This window comes from Typopeltis vanoorti, chromosome 6 (genome assembly GCF_054136105.1).
Source record: "Typopeltis vanoorti isolate ZY-2024b chromosome 6, IOZ_Tvanoo_1.0, whole genome shotgun sequence".
In the NCBI taxonomy this organism is placed as follows: Eukaryota; Metazoa; Arthropoda; class Arachnida; order Uropygi; family Thelyphonidae; genus Typopeltis; species Typopeltis vanoorti.
Genome location: NC_143554.1, coordinates 20,841,213 through 20,862,986, shown reverse-complemented (window position 1 = coordinate 20,862,986; position 21,774 = coordinate 20,841,213). Strand labels below are relative to the sequence as shown.

The window sequence follows — 21,774 nt, the reverse complement described above, 5'->3', positions numbered from 1 at the left end:
GTATCTTATGTAATTAATTTAATAAGTTAATTTATTTGTAGACTGTTTCTGCTAAAAGTTAGTTTACATGAAGTTCATTAGTTTACTCAGATACCTGGCTAATGTTTCACAAATGCGAAGTAATTTCAATCTGACAACAGGCCAGACTATCTCTCACTCTGTTATAAAAGTAAAGTGAATGTTACTTTGTACTTGCTTAAATTTTGATCAAGTTGGCCAGACTATCTCTCACTCTGTTATAAAAGTAAAGTGAATGTTACTTTGTACTTGCTTAAATTTTGATCAAGTTGGCCAGACTATCTCTCACTCTGTTATAAAAGTAAAGTGAATGTTACTTTGTACTTGCTTAAATTTTGATCGAGTTGATCAAGTATTTTCAAACAACATTTCATTTTGCATAACTTGCAAGTAATAACCATTCTTTTAAAAATCAGATACCCTTAAAAAAATAATTAACGTAATAAGACAATTTATTTTTTTTTAATTGCCAACTGTAACTACTAATTTTCCATGAATTCACCCAACATCATCTTTAACCCTTAAATAGGTACACTCTGGTATATTTTCATGCGGATTTGAAATTATGCGGTGCACGCATAATTGATGCCATCTGTTCACGCCTCTAATCTTTCTCAGGACTCTCATATCTGCGGTCTCTAGTCTTTGGTCAAGTGTTTTACTTCTGACCCAGCTCTCAGATTCATAAGTTAAAACTGGTTTGAACACTGTCTTATATACAGCTAATTTGGTGTTCTGACTAATTTCTCTCTTATTCCATATGAATTTATTCAATTGACTTCCTACAATACCAGCTTTATTAATTCTGTTGTCTATTTCCATATTTAATTTACCATCCTCAATAAAAATCATGCCTAAGTAGGTGAATTATTCTTGTTGAGAGGCTTATACGCTGGTTAGACATAATAACTAATATTTAAGGAATTGACAGCGTATACTGGAAATATAGATTAAATAAACTTTAATATACACTTTCCGATATTTCGGCGAACGTTACGTTGCCATCTTCTTGGGAACTTACTAAAAAGACACGTGCACACAAGTACTAATACAACAAATGAGACTGAGGCTAGGACGCTAGCGTTTTCCTAAAGTCCTGATTGTGCCCCCTGGTGGGCTATATTGGTAGTTCTTGGCCTTTGGGCTGAAGTTCTTTTGATAAAAGTTTCCCAAATTTGGGGCAGTTTCATGCATCCAAATTTGTTGAACTTAGGAACATGCCAAACCTCAACAAATTTGGATGCATCAAACTGCCCCAAATTTGGGAAACTTTTATCAAAAGAACTTCAGCCCAAAGGCCAAGAACTACCAATATAGCCCGCCAGGGGGCACCATCAGGACTTTAGGAAAACGCTAGCGTCCTAGCCTCAGTCTCATTTGTTGTATTAGTACTTGTGTGCACGTGTCTTTTTAGTAAGTTCCCAAGAAGATGGCAACGTAACGTTCGCCGAAATATCGGAAAGTGTATATTAAAGTTTATTTAATCTATATTTCCAGTATACGCTGTCAATTCCTTAAATATTAGTTATTAAGTAGGTGAAATGTTTTACTTGTTCCACAGGTTCTCCGTTCACAATGCAATTGACATTTTCAACGATTCTAGTTTTTTTCATTGTCTTTTTATTGCTGACCTTCATACCATATCTATTACAATAGCTATTCAATTTAGTCAGAGAATCTTGCAGACTTGTAGCGGATTTATTTAGAAGTATAACATCATCCGCATAAAGCAAAGAGCTGACATTAACATCTCCAATTTTGATATCATGTTTAATACCACTTTCATTCATAATGCGATTCATATAGATAATGAATAACAGAAGGGATAATGTACATCCTTGTCTCACACCAGATTTAACACTAAACCATCTTCCTGTACTTCCTTCAATTCTAACTGCTGACTTACAACTCAAATAAAGACTAAGTATTGCTTGATATAATGCCCCATTGACATCATTTAACTGTAGCGTATTAAATAGCTTCTCTCTTGGCACCTTGTCATATGCTTTTTTCCAAATTGACAAAACTTAAATACATCTCTTTGTTATATTCCGATGCTTTCTCAACTATTTGTCGTAAAGTAAAGATCTGATCCTGACAGCCTCTATTTGGCCTGAATCCAGCTTGTTTTTCACCAAGCTTTTCTTCCACATTTCTTCTCAACCGTTTCTCAAGTATACTTGCATACATCTTGCCAGGAACACTCAGTAGGGAAATACCTTTGTAATTCTCACATTCAGTTTTAATTCCCTTTTTATATATGGGTACTATGAGAGCTCTACTCCAATCATCGGGAATTCGTCCCTCTGTCCAATCTTTCTAAATTATGCAGTGCAGCCACTAAGATTCTTATACCACCATACTTCAGCATTTCTGGTCAAATATTATCTACTCCTGCTGCCTTTCCACATTTCAAGCCTTTGATGGCTTTTTCTACTTGAAGTATGGATATGTATTCTTGACTGCATAGATGGTCAGTGTGTTTTACCACTGTGCTGTCATCACTGCTTGGTTTATTTAGCAGTTTTTCAAAGTAATTACTCCATACTTCAAGGATATTATTTTCTCCCATTTTCATGTCACCTTTATCATCTCTAACTCCTTTTACAGCACTCTTCCCTCCATTCCTAAGCTCTTCAACAACCTCCAGAATATTTTGCCACCTTCTTGATATTTATTTTCTATATTCTTAGCAAAGTTTAGCTAGTTTTACACAGTGTTTAGCATTCTTGCATTTGTGTCCAAATTCTCTAAGAGCACAAGCTGACTTATTTGACAGGAACTTTTGATATGCTTTCTTCTTTTCCTTCACTGCCTCTTTAACTTCCTGTGTCCACCAGGGAGTTCTGATTTTTTTATCCTTGCAGACAATCTCACCACATGCCTCTTTGGCAGAATCAATCAATGTTTTCCACTGAATCTCCAAGGTTTGATTCCTGTTCTCAAACTCTTTCATTTTTTCTTCAATAAACTTTGTGTATTTTAGGCTATAGTTCACATCTGAGAGCTGTTCAACTTTTATTCGCTTTAAAACTTTCTTACATCTTATTCTTTTCAATATGAAATTCGATTTTATCCTGCTCAAGACTAAATAGTGATCACTTCCAATTTCAAATCCTCTGTACACTGGTGTCCTGCACCAGGGAGAAAACATCACTATCAACAATAACATAGTCAATGAGACTATTCTAATTCCTTGCCTCTTCTCTCCATATGAATTTGTGCACATTTTTATGTTGGAACATGGTGTTAGTAATAACCAGTCCATGTCCTGAGCAGAAATTCAACAGATATTTGCCATTATTATTAGCTTTGCTCTTTTCTCCAAATTTTCCCAAAATATTTTTGTATGTCTGACAATCATTTTCTACTCTGCTATTTAGATCCCCAACAAGGACCAACGTCTCCTTTTTCATTGTGTCAGTTGCTTTTTCTAAAGCCTCAAAAAATTCCTCCACTTCTACCTTAGTAGAACCTTCTGTGGGACCATAGGCACAAAGAAGTCTCATTGTCCAGTTCCCCATTCTCATATTTGCCCACATCACTCTACTTGAGACTGACTGGCATTCAAGAAGATTAGCCTCGTATTTTGTGTTGAATATTATGGTTACTCCTTCTTTTCCTTGATTGTCATTGCCTGAATATAACATTTTGTATTTATTGCTCGGAAAGATCTCGCCAGTTTTTGTCTTTTTTGTTTCAGTCACCCCTATTATGTCGATCTGGTACTTATCTAATTCATCAGCTAGCTCCATTTCTTTGCCATTCAGGCTTCTTATGTTGATAGTACCGATCTTTAACTCTGGTGATGTTGAGTTGGGGTTTGTTTTCAGATTTGTTCCAGTAGCTGACTTTTCGCTGTTCGCCCTGGTTCCATGGCGAAAACAACGGGGGCCTTGTTTAACCGGGCGACGCCCCAGCCGGCATGAAATTTTGTCATGTCGTACCATCATTTTTTATTTTGGTTTAACCAATAAGAATAAAATTTGGTTGGCTAAATTCCAAATTGCCAGCCCATCCTCGTTTGTTCAGTATTCAAGTAGATACCCAACAGGGTTCACCACGAGAAGGTGAAGATTGGACATTAGGTCAGAAGCCCTGGTCGGTTCTCTGCATTCCTTTAAAGGCTATGTGGAGGTCTCCTCTTAGTTATACAGCTCTGACCCTTAAGCACCCTTTTAAATTTATATTATATAAACTAAAAAATGAATCATTAACAGTAACTGACGTTTTGAAAAAAATTTCTATTTTGGATTGCTTAAATCATATTGCATCTGCTATCACTGAAATAAGACCACAAATTTTAAATGCTTGCTGGAAAGCAGCTTCGCCTGGATGTATTGCAAACAGTGCAACCATGCAAACATTATCATTATAAGATGAAATCATTACATTGGCACATGAAATTGGTGGAGAAGATTTTGATACATTTAGCCAGAACGATATAGACAAATTGCCTGTGAATAATGCCTTAAATGATGATGATGATATTATTGGATATCAATTAACTTTAGATATCATCGAAGATCCAGAAAACGATGAAGCAGAAGAAAAACATGTCCCCCCTCACTGCAAATATAATTCAAGAAGGTGCAATAAATTGCAAAATCATTTTCTTGTTAATGACACAAATTCTGAACGAGCCTTTAAATTCCAACGTGAGCTGAAGATCTGTATGTTTGGATATTGCGAGCTGTATAAAAAATTAGTGAAATCATCATCGCAAAGTTTAATCACCAATTACATTGTCACAAGAAAAAAATCAGCACAGAACGAAAGTGAAGCTAATTCTGTTTATGAAGATCCATTGCCTTTACCATACAGATCTGATGTGCTGACTATCTTGTCTGGTGATGAAATGATTTTGCACCAGTTCGCAAACGTTGCCAAATATTGTCTAATAGTGATGATAATTCTGATGACAAAATGTTAAAAAAAAAGTTACTTTTCAATAAAATTAAATGAATAAAGCTTTAAAATAAACTTAGGCATTCTTATTTTCCTGAATTTTCATAAACTTTTTTTATGCGATTTTAGGTTTATTTTGCTTCGGTTTTATGCGGTTTTAGAAAATTATGGAACGTATCCCTGATTTTTCAATGTAAGTTTAGGCCTTTTTTGTGCGATTTTTTATATGCAGTTTTCTGTGGAACTTATCTACAGCATAAAAAGAGACCCGACTGTATATAGTAGCATTTATTTTTAAAATAAATATAAGTTTATTTTTAAAATTTGCAACATGAATTAGCTTAGTATAATTATATTCTTGAACATGCATAATGAAAAGGCTTTTAATTATCTTGCAAAGATGAATCAGGGACCGGATCACATTAATGATATTTTATTCTGAACCGTTATTCTGGATTCATATCGATGGTGCTGACCATTTTCTGTTGATTTCATAAGTTTTATTATTGGTCTCTCCAATTATTTTTGTGGATCACTTATAAAAATTTGCCATTCTTTATGGACAATAAATTAAAGGAAATGCAAACTACACATTTTAGTTTGTGAAGTCAAAACTGAAGGCAAAGGTAAGGGACACTGGAGAAAAGAGTTCCTTTGTATCATCAACTAAAAACTATCAAGATGGGCTTTCAAGACAAATAGCTCAAAGAATTCAGGTAGCCATGCTACAAAGATAAAGCTGCATTCTGTAACATATAAAATTATCGTGAAACTGGTTATAGAAATGCTGGACTACTACAATGTTTTCGAGACCTTTTTGAAGTGGAAACATTTAGGTTTCATGAGATATTCAATTTTCTCAAAAAATACTGTAATAGACTCAGCAAAAATTGCCCAGAGGAAAAACACACCTCTATGTTGCGTCCCTGTTTTCTCTTTACACTAACATTTACATTTAGAACTCAGAAAATTTTCCAAAAGAGTCATGTGGTACCTCTGCATGGAGACTTCTGTGGAATTACACCTCCTATAACTTTAGGAATATTTATTTTTTTACTGTGCCACCTAAGGTAATTATATTAAGTTGGGAAGTCTTAATCTGGAGATGATTCCAGAGATCTACAATAACGACTCTATGGACGGTAATTGTGGCCTAAAACCTTCTAACCCCTTTGTTTCCCGCTTAGGTTCATATGCTAATCTTTTTGCAGATGGTGCATCGGATTCTATCATGCAGAAAACACAAATATAATTTACAACTCATAAAATTGATACTACGCACTAATCATTCATTATACAAGACATCATCATTAGTTAAATTTTAGCACATAGGCCTACTCATGTGGCAAGTCTCTACAGTCTACACATAGGCAATTTTCCTCCTTTGGGAAAATTGCTTATGTGTAGACTGTAGAAACTCCCCAAAATTCAATAGCACACTTTCTTCCACTATTTCAGGATATATCAAGATATATCAACTAACACACTCACTCTCTCTCTCTCTCTCTCTCTCACTTTATACAATGCCTTAGCCAGTTCAGTAATTCATTTACAAAGTTCTCTGTAGGATATACAAAGCATTCCTTTTCTTAGCGTGCTATTGTCCTAACATGAAACTTTCCCGTCATCAGAAACACATGTCCCCCAATGTCTCTGGACACTTCCTATAACAAGTTAGAAACCCATACACATAAAAGAATAAAGAAATTGTAACGATACCGTTCACCAAGGCTTTCACACAGTATATTGTTGTAGTTCCCTGACGATTTTCGGCTGAAACGAGTGTCCCACTGCTCAGACTAGTCGGTGCTCATACTGCAAGTATTCCTTCGATCCATGCAAACTGCTTGCACCACTCTGGTATGACTAACCCCTTTCTGCTGTATGCGGACCAGGTAGGAAGTTGATTCTTCCTTCATATAATCAGGAGAATGAATCTTTGTTTCAGCCTTTCATCTGACAATTGCCAGTCTTCATCCACCAGATATAGGCATACGCTCATCTCTGGTGATTCCTCTTAGGACTTTTGCTGGCCGAGGCTGCTGCTTCTGCCCAGTGAAGACGAGACCTCCTACCGCCGCTCTAGGAACTGCACGAACACCGATGAAAAAATTCAAGAGCTAAAGGGGGTGTTGCTAACCCTTTTATATCCTTCCCCCTATCGGCAAATAACTGCTACCTCCATAACTCGTCAAACGAATTAGAGTACATCACTCACGTGACCCTCGCTGAATAGTGTACGCTAAATTTTCTTCACTGCTATTCCATATGGCCCATGCACGATTGGGGATTTAAACCCTCCTTCATTTGGCATTTATGTGACCTTCAACCCTTCGTTTGCGATGAAAATTGTAAGTCATGGTGCTAACATGTAAATTTCAATACTGATCAGGATACTACATAACACATTTTATAGATTTTTTTCTTTCCTTTCCTTTTTCTACCCTACTGGCTTTGCATAAGCTACTCTTTTATCACTTACACAGAAAGTTTTTTTTTTTTTTTATATATATATAAATAGACAAACTTTGAGCTATTCCATATTACTGACCATTGCATAAATAACTTCCCTTTCCTTCCTTTATTTGTAAAGTAGAAGTACGCACTCAGAAGCAAGCGTTTTGCTAAGGAAATTTCCTCCCCATCCCTCTTTTTTTTTTTTCTTGTTAAACTGTGATACATTCAGAATTTTTAGGAATTCTGTTCAATCAAAGTTTAACATCTAACTGCTTTCCAAAGACAGATGTATTCTAAAATATTTGACAAAGCTAAAGTGCATTTTTAATACAGCCTATTATAAATCAAAATTCAATACACCATTTACTGACTAAACACCTAATAGTGGTTCTTCTGATAGTTACACAAAAATTAATAGAGGAAATCAAAGACTCCAGTAGTGAGTCTTCTTCTAGATGTTTCTGCAGATATTTCATATCAGAAGGAAAAAAACGGTCCATTATATGAGATGCACAGATAAAAATCGAAAGAAGCATTTGTTTACATAATTTCTTTACAAAACTCAGCTGCAGTGTACTTTGATAGATGACAGAGTGAAATAAACAAATTCTTGTCATGGAAGAATGGTAATTAGTTAGCAAGCAGTGGGAAAAAAAAAAAAAAAAAAGGTTAGTGGTAAAATGACATTTTTTGTTTTTATTACTACCTGATCGTACTGGATGTTTGTTTAATATGTTAGGTGCAGCGAGTTAGCTGGAATATTACGGGAACAAAGAGACATTCCAGACCTTACGAATTATTGCATATAATTTAAATTTGGCTTTAAATTTGTTCTATAACATATTATTACATATATGAATACACGCATACATTTTACAATTCACATGCACGAGTAAAAAAAAAATTTTTTTTGTAACCATTAGATTAAGTGATATTTCTGAAGCTGTATTTATAAGGACTTTTCACCTTGTGTGGTTACATTTGATGCTAATAAGAATCTGAAGCCCGTGTGGGGACACCTGTAACCCGCATCGGGCTCATCCCCTGGTGGCAGATCAGGGAATGCTCGTCGTAGTTTACTATGAAGGGTAGGAGGGGAAAAAAATACCTCCTGCAGACCAACAGGATAGCACTTCCCTCATAGGCCAGTCTGGGGGCCTTGAAGGTGGCAGCCCCACCACCAGACTCAGGTGCTGAAGGATAATCCCCTGCACACCTTAAAATTTCACCCATTAAAAGAAATAACAAAGAGATAGCCGAACTGCCTAAATGGTTAACGACAAAGTGAGGAAAAAGGTACACGAGATAAGGAACATGGAACGTTAAAAGTCTACATGGAAAAGAGAACAAATTAATAAATGAATTTAAAAAAATCAAGATTGGATCTGCTAGCAGTCACAGAAACAAAAAAGAAAGGTCAAGGTTGCCAGAAAATGAAAGATGGGTATATACTTTTCTATTCAGTGGTAAACCCAAGAGAATGGAGAAAACAAGGGGTAGCTTGCATAATTAAACCAGATCTCAAAGAATATATTACTAAATGACAACTAATAAACGAAAGGGTATTGACAATCATTATAGATTTTAAATCAGACAACCAAGTATTCACTGTAATTGTAGCATATGGCCCAGACGATAATGCTAATAAAGAAATTAAAGATGAATTCTTCAAACTCTTACAAAAAACAATTGAAGAAGCTCAAGGGCATATCATACTACTAGGAGACCTTAATGGCCGGGTAGAGAATAAAGTAGATGAGGAAACAAAACAAGTGTTGGGATCACGAGGAGAAATAACCCGGAATAATAACGGAGAAAGAATAATAAATCTTTGCCTTACAAATAATTTAGTAATAGCGAATACTATGTTCAAGCATAAACAAATCCATAAGTTTACCGGGGAAGAGCCCAGCAGAAATGAAAAATCTATAATCGACTACACCATCATAAGCAGATCATACTGGGAGTATACAAAAAATGCATGAGTCTATAGAGGTCCTGAAATAGGCAGTGACCACTACTTATTAGTATTGGAAACAATCCATAAAATAAAAGTTGAAAAATGTAGAAAAAGTAGCTAGTGTTGGATCCTACTTCGTCTTAATCTGTACCTTGGATCCGACATGTTATTTACTACGATGTTCTTAACCTAAAAATAGTTGCTAGTTGGTTTCTAATTCAAATATAGAGAAAATTTATATTTAAAGACTGTGCCACTCTGTAAACTTGAAGAAAAATCAACCCTCAACTATTTCTCCTTAATATATATACTGGCCGAGTATATTTGACTTACTAAATTTACCCGCTTTGGTTCGAATATTTTATGAATGGTGTAGTAAAAGAGATTCAGGCAAAATACAACTTTTGATTAACAAAAACAAACATTTAATATAAGCTATATAACACATACATAAATTCTACTTCTAATTTAAACAATAAAAACAAGTCAAACATTAAGCCAAGTCAATCACATTAGTTCCAAGCCTTCACATACACTTTATATGTACCTGTAACTTAGGAACTTTGTAACTCAGCTTCTGAGTTACAAAGTTCCTACACACATATAAATATAATAGAACTTCCTATCTAATCAGTTTTCACACACTTCTCAGTCATGCTATAAGTTCAAAATATCACAGGCACTAATAGTTGAAAATATCTCTCTAACAATTCTTAACTTCAACTCTCAATCATGAAGAGTTTCCACAGTTGAGGTTAGGTTAAGCGTAGCGTAATTAACACTCAATTCTTCAAGCATTGAAATAATACACTAAGATAGTCCTTACCGGAAATAGTTCCTAGTACATCAAATACGTTGTGAGCAAACTTTTAAATTATTTTTATTTCACTTAAGAACACATCTACAAGACTTATCCACAGTTATAATTAAAACACTATCAATCACGCTTCAGAAATCCAGACATCGACTGCAGGGTACTTCAACTATCCTTATTACCACTCATAAACTAATTAAAACACTGTGCGGTTCTCCTTAGGGCAAATCGGAAATAAGCTGCAATTCTAGACCAACTGGGTTTATTCAGAATTCTTCCTTGAACGTCCAGCTTTTTATATTATCCGATTACAGCATCAATTTCCCTTTTATTATTACTGCTGGCTTCACTTTCAGCTAACTATAAAATTCACTTCGTCCTTGCTCACTTATAAAAATTATCCTCTTAACTCCTGCCCTTAAGAACCTTTCATTTACTTCTACTTCTCTAGTTTATGCCCTTGCTTCCTTTCACTTCCAAGTTTCCGTCCCAACTCTCTCGTTACCTCTTATATTTTTTTATTATTCTTTTTCCAGCCCTCGCTCTGTTCCACTCGCGCTCGTTTATTTCACGCGTTTCCATGACAACAAATAAACGTAAACATTTTTGCTAATGTTACATAAGGTTATACCACTACATTCAGTTATTACATAACGTTAAACTTTCACAAACAAGAATAAATAGAATATTTGCATTTCAATAAATGCGTAGTTAAATTACAAATACAAGTTGTTATAATATTGACATAACAATAAATAAAATAGCTTAATAATATTTAATACAGAATCTTATTACTATTAACACATATCTTTGATTAAACAATTAAATATTAGATATAATTAAGGTAATTACATGATATCAAATTATAATTTAAGTTATTTACATTAAATAATATTTACAAATGTAGCCTTCGTGATGGAAGATCATCTTGGATTCTGAAGCAAATAATAATTACTCTAATATCTACATAATCAGAATCCAACACTAGCAAGGAAATAAATGTTAAGATAAAGAACTACAAACTAAAGAAAGAAGAAACAGCCATTGAGTATAAAAGTAAAATAGAAGAGAAGATGAAAGAAGTAGGAAAAGAGATATATGAAGACAAAGATGTAGAAAATTTACGTACAGGTTCAAAACACTTCTTCTAGAAACAAGCAAAGAAATTTTTGGTGTATCATTAAATAATAAACAGAAGAAACATAAAACACCCTGGTAGACTGAAGAACTAAAAGAAGAAATTAAAAAGAAAAAGCAATTATGGATGAGATATATAACATCAAAGTTGCAGGTTGATAGTGAACTATACGACAACAACCAAAGAAGTAAAGTTAAAACCTTAGTGAAAGAAGTGAAAAGAAAATGCTGGGAAGACTTCGGACATACTTTAAAACAAAATTTTAAAGGAAACCAAAAACTCTTCTATAATGTTTTAAGAAGAATGAGGTCAGAGAAAGAATGCCCCATAAAGTTTATCAAAAATAAGGATGGAAAGTTACTCACAAATTCTGAAGACATCATGGAAAGTTGGGAACAGTACTATCAAGAATTATTGGAAGATGCAGGACATGGAAAAAATAGAACCCTAAGAGCAAGACATACAAGCAAAATAGAAGATCAGAATGAAGAAATTCATGCAAATGAACTGTTAACAGCAATAAATAAAATAAAACTGGGCAAATCAGCACACCATGACCAAATAACACCAGAAATGGTAAAAAATTTAGGAACGAAAGCCATGAAATTTTTTTTACACCTATTCAATGGAAAAAGAAAATTATTCCTAAAGACTGGGAAGTAGCTATAATAATCCCTATATTTAAGAAAGGAGACAACCGCAAATGTGAAAACCATAGAGGAATTTCATTTTTAAGCGTTCCAGGAAAATTATATGCCCATATTTTAGAAGCGAGGCTTAGGAATCAAATAGAGGATACACTGGATGAAATGCAATATAGCTTTCGAAAAAATAGAAGCACGCAGGATCTTATCTTCAGTCTTAGACAAATATCAGAGAAAACATTGGAATATAGATGTTAAGGTTTAAAATTGCTTGGTATCTTTAACATAATTATACCCAAGGTAAAAATACTTTCTACATCTATATCTCCTCCTGAGATTTTTATTTAATAAGGTTAAAACACCTTATGGTAACTTGTTTTGGTAAAATACTTACAAGCTCTGTATTACTAAATCTTGGTATTCCTAGCCTAGCTCCCACTGATGAGACCTCAAAAAAAGGTCGAAACCGGTCTGGGTAGTGGCCCCTTGCCTTTAATACAAAACATCATACATCCCCTTCTTGGAGATGTGTTTTGGCATTAAGGGTAAATATTAAGATTAGTGATCGGAGCTTGTTCCACCTCTACCACGAGTTGCCTTGGTCTAGCACTACCTGTAGGATCAGCCAGTCTTGCATCACTTGCAGGTGCAAACTTGACATTTTTGTCTGTTTGCTTACTTGGGAAAAATGGAGTAAAACCAGGTTTAAAATTGCTTGGTATCTTTAACATAATTATACTCAAGTTAAAAATACTTTCTACATTGGAATATAGAAAAGAACTACATTCATGTTTTATAGATTTTGAAAAGGCCTTTGACCGAGTTCCCAGACACTTAATATGGTAAACATGACAGAAAAACAAGATGCAAGATAACTTAATAGCAGCCATACAAAACCTCTATAAAAGTAATAGAAATTATGTAAGAACCTGTAATAATAGATCAAAAGAATTTGAAACAAATGTAGGAGTGAGGCAAGGCTGTATCCTCAACGCTCTTCTCTTCATCATAGTAATGGATGAAATTTTAATGGCATGCCAAACGAAAACAAAAAAATTCCACCTAGGATAATACAGGAAACCGAAAGAAGCCAGGATTTCACACATGGCTTTTGCAGATGATATAGTGATTCTAGCAAATACAGCTGAAGATCTGCAGTACAATATCAACATTTGTTATGAAGAAACCAAGAAAAGGAATATGATCATAAATATAAATAAAACTAAAACAATGATCATATCTAAAAATCAACAAAAACACATAATAAAAATAGAGAGTCATCAACTGAAACAAGTCCACTCCTTTAAATACTTGGGATCATATATCAAGAAGATGGTAGACTAGACACAGAAATTAACAAAAGGATAAGAGGGGAAACAAAGCTATTCTATGCAATGAAAGGCCCACTCCTAGATAAGAAAGAAGTCACCCAGAATACCAAAATGGCAGTATATCATTCGGTCTTTCTACCAACATTAACATTAACATACAGTTGTGAGTCTTGGTGTTTAACAAGAGGAAACACAAATAAAGTACAAACAACTGAAATGAAATATCTCAGGAAAGTGGCACAAAAAACAAGACTAGACCAAATAAGAAATCAAACCATAAGAGACAGCCTTCGAGTTGCACCTCTGAATCAATTCATAACACAAGCTCAAATGAGATGGTTTGGACATCTCAATCGAATGGAAGAAGGAAGAATAGCAAAAACCGTATACGAAAGCCAGAAAATAGGAAAAAGAAACATAGGCAGAACCAGGAAAGGTTGGCAAAAGGAAATTAAAGAAAAACTGGAAAAGAAGGGAATTAACTGGAAAGAAGCAAAACAACAAACCTTGGACAGGACAGCATGGAAATCTCTTTGGCAAAATCTCGACGCTTAAAAGCATAAGAGATCATAGACAAAGAAGAAGAATCTGAAGATTAGACAAACCATTCGATTGGATTTCAGTGTAACTGAACAGTATCCATATTAAATTTATGGAATCACCACCATATAAAAGAAACTATAATAACATTCACATTTTACATTTCAACCTTTACATTAAGGTCATCTTCAGAATATATACATGTATATATTATATGAGGGACGTCCAGAAAGTAAGTTCTGTTTTTAAATATTTTCACTGCAGAACTGCGATTGCAATGGTACGCATGCGTGATGAGTTTGTTGATTCTTAGCAAGGCAAGGCATTGCCGCCATTTTCAGACATTCTCACAGTGTGTACGCTTCTTGGTGTGTGTTTATAATGTCAAAGAAAATCGAATCACCTGCCGCATGTGAAATTAGGTCAGTTATCTGTTTCTTGAGGAACATTAAAGCAGCTGAAATTCATCGCCAAATTATTTAGGTTTATGGAGAACACGCAATGAGTGATTCAACACAACAACCTCTCGCCATCTTCGGCTGGGAACAATTCCATCATCCCACACATAGTCCTGACCTTGCACCAAGCAACTTTCACCTGTTCAAACATCTGAAATCTTTCCTTGGAGGCTGGGGTTTAAAGATGATAAACAAGGTCAAAGAAGCAATCAATACGTGATTTGTGTCACAGGCAGCAACCTTTTACGATAAAGGTATATAACTTGTGTGCCCCCGTTATGATAAATGCCTGAACAATGGCAGAAATTATGTAGAAAAGTAGTGAGAGATGTCTACTTTAATTTCCAATAAAGTTTTTTTTTGTAAATATATTTTTGTTTCTCTGACAGCCCATCGGAACTTACTTTCTAGACGTCCTTCATACATTATATTATACTAAAGCAACTAGCACTGTGCTACTGTAAGCTACATAATGTTCTAAACTAATTAAACTGTCTAATCCTACTTTGCTTTTATAAATAATTTTAAAAATTAATCAAATAAGATTATCAATCAAAAAATTTTTTCCTATTTTGGACACAAGTCAGACCCCCCCCCCCATAATCAGTCCTGCCACTTTATATTAATGTATTCATTCACAACTTAGAGGCTTGTTGATTCTTTGTCTAACCTATATCTAAAGACTAGAATAAATACAGAGTGGCCATAAATTAATTTTCCCTCTTTGGAGGTATCTGTAGCTAAAACTAATACACGGAATGAGACCACATCTTATATTGAGACTTTCGATGAATTCCGCAAAAAAAAGATTTAGTACCAAAAGATGCTGATAGAGGAAATTTTGGCACTGGTGGAACCAAAGCAGTCAAATGTTTGCAGTAAACGCAGGTAAAAAGGATTATGCAAATTTTACTGTGCGTACATGACAGCAGTGCCACCAACTCCACTTAAAAAGGAATTGGGAACGTTCAGGCAGTTTTTCGAATGACTGACGAATTGTGCTCAATATGTGTCCTACCTTGTCTCAGCGTGCTTTACTTGCTAAGTTGTTTTACCTTAGACAGTGCAATGCCGCAGCGCCCCTTCGAGAATTTAGAAGGCTTCATAACTTGCATACAGGTCCTATGTCAGCTGTAGCACTGAGAGTTACGATTAAGAAGTTTGAAGAAACTGGATCACTAGGAGTTATACCTGGCAGAGGATAGAAAGCAGTGCAAGAAGAGACAGTAACATATTAACTAAATACTTAAGGAATTGACAGTGTACACTAGAAATATAAATTAAATCAACTTTAATATATACTTTCCAATATTTCGGCAACGTCACATTGCCATCTTCATGGGAACTTAAGTTAAAGACACGTGCATGCAAGTACTACATAACAGCAAATGAGAAACAAAGCAAGGAAGCTACCATTTTCCTATTCCATCTTCCTCGCAAGAACACCTAAAATACTAAAACCAGTTATCCACAACCCACCTCCCCCCTCCCACAAAAAAATAAATCACAAAAAAGATTACTCTAAATCCGTCACCATTCCCTACATCCGAGGCACCTCGGAAAAAATCAACAAAATTCTAAAAAACATGACTTGACCTCTTGTTACAGACTATATAGAAAATTGGCATCCTTTATCTGCTCCACTAAAGACCAACCACTTCCCCTAGACCTACCTGGAGTATACCAGGTCCCTTGCAGCTGTAAATTGTCTTACTTTGGCCAAACAAGCAGGACAGCAAATATCAGAATCTCAGAACACAAGGACTACATCTGATTTCACCAGTACAGCCACTCTGGGCTTGCAGACCATGCTCTGGATACTCGCCACAGAATAAGGTGGAAGAAAGCCCCAATAATACACCAGGCAGCAAGTTCAAATATGTAAGACTATTCGTGGAATCAGCCTCAGCCCTTAGGAACATGCCAAACCTCAACAAATTAGGATGCATGAGACTGCTCCAAATTTGGGAAACATATATCATAACTTCAGCCCAAAGGCCAAGAACACCTAATATAGTCGTCAGGAGGCACCATCAGGACTTTAGGAAAACGGTAGCTTCCTCGCTTTTTCTCATTTGCTGTTATGTAGTACTTGCGTGCATGTGTGTCTTTATCTTGAGTTCCCATGAAGATGGCAATGTGACGTTGCCAAAATATCGAATAAAATTGATTTAATTTATATTTCTAGTGTATGCTGTCAATTCCTTAAATATTTAGTTATCATGATTAACCAGCATATAAGCCTTTCTACAAGAATTAGTAACATACGTTGCTACTGAGGTGTTCGATGACACAGGGACCAGCACTGGTCCAAGCGCTCGTGCCATAGCTCGCAAACTTGATATGGCTTATGGTACAGTCTAGAAAATCTCACGGAAAATGCTTCACTTCTATCCGTATAAGTTCAGTTGTATGCAAGCACTAACTACCACAGATTATGATAAGCGCATGACTTGACCTTCGTGCTAACGTTTCTTGCCTAAATGGAGGTCGACAATGACTGGCCTTGGAGAATATTGTGGGGTGATGAGACTCATTTTTATCTGAATGGATCAGTCAACACTCACAACTGCAGAATTTAAGCACCTGAACATCCCCAAGCGATCCAGCAGGCACTACTGCATTCTCCAAAAGTAACTGTGTGGTGTGGCCTTCACAGCCAATTTCATAATAGGACCATACTTTTTTGAACGTATTACCCCTACAGGTCCTGTAACCTGCTCCATTACTGGCAAGATTTATTGACACTGCATTGATTGCAGCAAAGACAATGTTTGGACTCCATAATTTTTATGCAGGATGGAGCACGGCCACACATTGAATGTTCAGAACAGTGCTTTTTACGCCAGCATTTCAGTAATGAGAGGGTTTATCAGTCAGTTCTTTCTGACGGCATGGCTGCCTCGATCCCTGGACATCACTCCATGTGACTTTTGGCTGTGGGGGTATTTGAAATCCGTTTTGTGTATGTTGGTGTCATTCCCAACTTACATGTCTTGAACATAAAACATGCTGTTATGAACATCCAATCCGACTCCTTATGCTCAGCTGTAGAGCATGTCACACACCAGATGCAATTTGTGGTACACAAGAAAGGTTGGCACATTTAAAATCGTGTATGTGGTCCAGGGGACCCTGATTCTGATGAATAAAACATTATTTCCTGCGAGTTTAATTGCTATATTAATTTCTGTCTCTCGCAAGTTGTGTTTTAATTTAATTATTATTATTCCTATTATCATTGTAACATGCCACATATCCAGCTGGAAGGAGTGATGCGGCTGTCGCTTAAACCGTCAAAATGTTATTATTCCATTTTATCTGCCTTTAATGTAATTATCTGCTTGTTTTTGGCTCCATCAGCACCAAAATTAACCCTTTCGGTGACTTTTGGTACTAAATCTTTTTTTTGCAGAAATCATCTCTGCATGCTTTCAAAAGTCTCAATATAAAATTTGGTTTTATTCCGTTTATTGGTTTTTAGCTACAGATGCCTCCAAAGAGGTAAAGTTATTTTATGGCCACCCTGTATAACTATAGATCAAGCAAAAAATTAACAGGACTCTTAGTTGTGAATGAATATATTAATATAAAGTAGCAGGACTAATTATTGGGGTATAATAACTGGATGTCAAAAATATAAATTTTCTGATTGGTAATATTAATGTAATTTGTGATTGCTAATTTCATTTTATTATTTATTGACTTGACTATTAAACTTGTTCTGTGTATATTTCAGGAAAACTGATAATATACAGTACTGGGCATGGAAAGGTGACACTCTTGTCTTAGTAATCTGGTTGTTTTAATAGTAAAGTAATTGATGCAGAAAGGAAATTTTTTGGTTAATTAAGGAAATTTACAAGTGAGATATCACAGGGTTCTATGCTAAGCTCATTACTGTTTGACTAAGGTGGGCAAATGACTGCGCAATGAAGGTTTAACGATGCTAAATATAAGGTTTGAACTTTGGAATTCAGATCTCTATTTGTGGAACTATACCAGACGAAATGGAAGTACTGTGGGGTCTTGGGGTGATGATGGATAGAAATCTGAAATACAAGGGACATACTGCAAATATAATTCAGTGAACTGAATTGCAAAAGACTGTCTCAGCAGCTCCACTGCTGAGGCAATCTTTGATCAGCACAGATAAAATAGTAGTAGTTCCATTGTATAAGGCTCTTTCAGGCCACATTTGGGCACTGCACTCAGATCTGGTTTAAGGAGAGGATGAAGCGACTGGAAAGGGGGGTGCAAAGGCAGGTGACAAAAATTCTCTCAGGATTGAAACACAGTGGTATCTCGCTAATGTGAACTAATAAAAGCCATGCTCGTTCGGATTAGTGAATTTTCCCCCAAGAGACAACAATAACTACCATTTAATACAAAAATAATCAGATTCTAATGGTACATCAATTTAATTCTGTAAATAAATGAAGTAACTGATGGAAAAAAAGCTACTGTACTGTAATGTAAAACTTAAAAAATAATACAATACACAAGTTTATTTTAGTAAAAAATTTAGTTTGTATATATCTGTATTTTTGAGGATTCTGATTTAATAAAATTGTATAGTTCAGTACATAACTTATGCTTTAAAAAAAATCACTTTCTTGTACACAACACAAAAAAGTTTTTTTTATTTCTTTGTAAAAAAAGTCACCGATTTTCTTTTGCTTCTTGGAAGCTAAACTTTTTTCGAATGCTTCTTCTCGGAGCTGAATTAGCAATAAAATTTTGTGGAATAGCGTATCATTCTGCTTAGCCCATTCTATACACATATTAAAACTGATGTTTTAAGGATACTTGTGACATAAAGACTGAATAATATAAGCACGTAAACACAAGAAAGATATTTAATTAACAAATATTTCGGTCTGGAAATAGCAGACCATCTTCAGTGGCACTATAAGAACAGTTTAAAAAAAAAAATACACGGTGGAATACTAACAATAGATCATTTAAAAATAGAACAAGCTGTGTGATGTTATATCACTAAGTATTAAAGGGAATATTTTTAAGCAGAGACATGATTGAAATAAAGATATTAATTAATAATATTAAATAACATAAAATTAATATGAATTAATGACTTATTCTAATTAGACTTTCCCAGATTTTTGATATAGATATAGTCATTGCGATTCAGGTTAGGACGATGGAGTAAGGCCTCTACGCTTTCTTTGAATAAATGTTCAAATTTATAACAGGATCTATGTAAGAGGCGAGTTTTTGACCAAAGGATGTTGTGGTTAGTTTCAATCCCGCTGAGCCAATCCAGATTTTTCAGGTTTGTCGTGATGAATGGAGGATTGATGTTCTTGGATTCTTTTTTCACGAGAACATCCAGTTTGTCCAAAATAGGAGAGATCACAGTTGCAGGGAATTTGTTTACATGCTCATATTATTCATATTAAAATTGTCAACTGCCTCTTCTTGTTTTACTTTTTTTTCTTCAAGTTCTTTATCATCATTAACGTCTTCTAATTCATTCTGTAGCGTCATATTTATAATTTCAGCATTCGATTTGATTTTCACTTTCGGTTTTCCCTGTAATCCATTCCCTAACATCTGTTTGTGAAATTTACGTTTGTGTACAGTATAAAAAAGTAAACGTGAATGCACAATAAATCAAAAAAGGCCTACAGGTTTGTCGTGATGCCGCACAATTGACAGTATGAAAAAAATACTGTACTGTAAAAATAATAATAATAGTTAAATTAATAATTATTAAATAAAAATAATAGTACACAAAATAATAATGCGTAATAAATAAAACTTTTTTTTTTTTGAAACCGCAGTTCGGATTAGCGAGATACCACTGTATTAGCTATGTGAAGAGATTGAAGAGATGCAATCTGCAAAAGTTCAATAGATTGAAAATAGAAAAGTGACATAATTGAGATGTTTAAGCTGTTGAGAGGTTATTACCAAATAGATATGGATACTATTTCAAATGGGAGAACAAGGGGAAGAAAAGAGTAGGAGGCCATTCCTGGAAGTTGTCCAAATGAGTGGTGAATAAGAGAGCAAGAATTCATTGTCTGGAAATCTTGTGAAAACTAAGAGTATGGATCAATTTTAAAATCATTGATAGATAATTTGCAAGTGGAGTGGGTCCTTCATAATGAGACTTCTGTTGTAAGAGTTCACACATTAATATACTTGATATGAAACTTCTCTTCTGATGAGTCTTTCACTCCAAAAAAATTTTGGCATAAAATCACTACTGAATTAGTCACAGGTATTGTTAATTAATAATGATGAAAACCACAGAAAGCCTCACACTAGTTTTTGATCAAAAATATAAAATATATTAGCTATGAGACAAAATATTTTATATTAAAATATAAATTTTATTTTGTATAATACAGTTATCTAATAACTGCACATTAAACAAAAGACAATTACGGCAGCCACACAAAATATTCTACCATCATGCACCAACATAAAACACAAACCAGTCAAATGGATATTAAACCATTTGGCTGATTTGATGTTTCATAAATCACTGCTAAAAAGATATGGTGACAGCTTCATTTCTGATGCTAACTGCAATCTCTCTATTGCTATTACTCTGGTTGATAAACCATTTGTTTTCTGCATTGAATCAGTTAAATGCATGAGTATGCCAGTGATCACGGGTGGTTTGTTTTATAGAAAGAGCCAGATAAGTTTCCAGGGTGGAAGCTTTCAGATTTGATCTACGACCAATTATGTGACATCTCCAGGGAGTTCAAAGACTCATCGAGGGAGAATGTGCCACAGCATCAAACGATTGATCACTTTCCCACTACTAACCGCGTTCAAACTTGCTTAACTTTCTGCGTGAGCCATTAGTAGCAGACTATCAATCGACCAACCTTTGCTGGCAAGGGTTGGTCGACCAATGGGGGATATGACTATACAGTAAATGCAAAGCAAGGTAATTCTTGGTAGTTCTAAATATTCATAGAAAAAGAACAAAAAATCGTTCATCAGACAGTTAAACAATTCTCAAGCAAGTGTAAATAGAAAAGCCATATATAATCACCTTTTTCTTCGGCGGTAATTCATCAGACATTCGGACGGATGGAACTTCATCAACTTTTTCTACGCATTCCAACTGATTTACTTGCTTTCTCTTTTTTCCCATATCAACAATTAAAATAAAATGATAAAATAATAATAACAAGACGTTGTATTAATAACAATAAATATTTCCACAAACACGTGCAACCACCACAGACCTCCTTAAAAATGCAATTTTAAACAGTACACGCACTACGGATTGTTTAAGCGACACCTCGATTCAGAGGCCGGTATACTGGGTTATTTAATAAATCGAAAATAAATGAATGAATAAATAAAAATTGACTAAATAAAATTAATTTCATTTCATTATTCTCTTATTATTCTTATATAAAATCTATTCAACAATCTCTTCTTATTTTATGACCCTTATGCTATTAGAGTACTCAGGGCAGCTGCGTGTAAGTGTGCAGGGAGATTCGTTTAGACATA

At 34.8% G+C, this 21,774-nt stretch overlaps 1 protein-coding gene across 1 annotated transcript in view; it reads right to left on the bottom strand.

Annotated features, from left to right (window-relative positions):
• The window catches only part of LOC150105325 (serine/threonine-protein kinase unc-51-like), a 55,380-nt gene extending 33,857 nt beyond the window's left edge, over positions 1-21,523 (bottom strand). The window contains exon 1 of the mRNA XM_090393929.1: positions 21,305-21,523. Coding sequence (XP_090250055.1) covers positions 21,305-21,406 — 102 coding nt within the window. The 5' untranslated portion in view covers positions 21,407-21,523. The remainder of the gene's footprint in view (positions 1-21,304) is intronic.
• Positions 21,524-21,774: the final 251 nt, after the last annotated feature.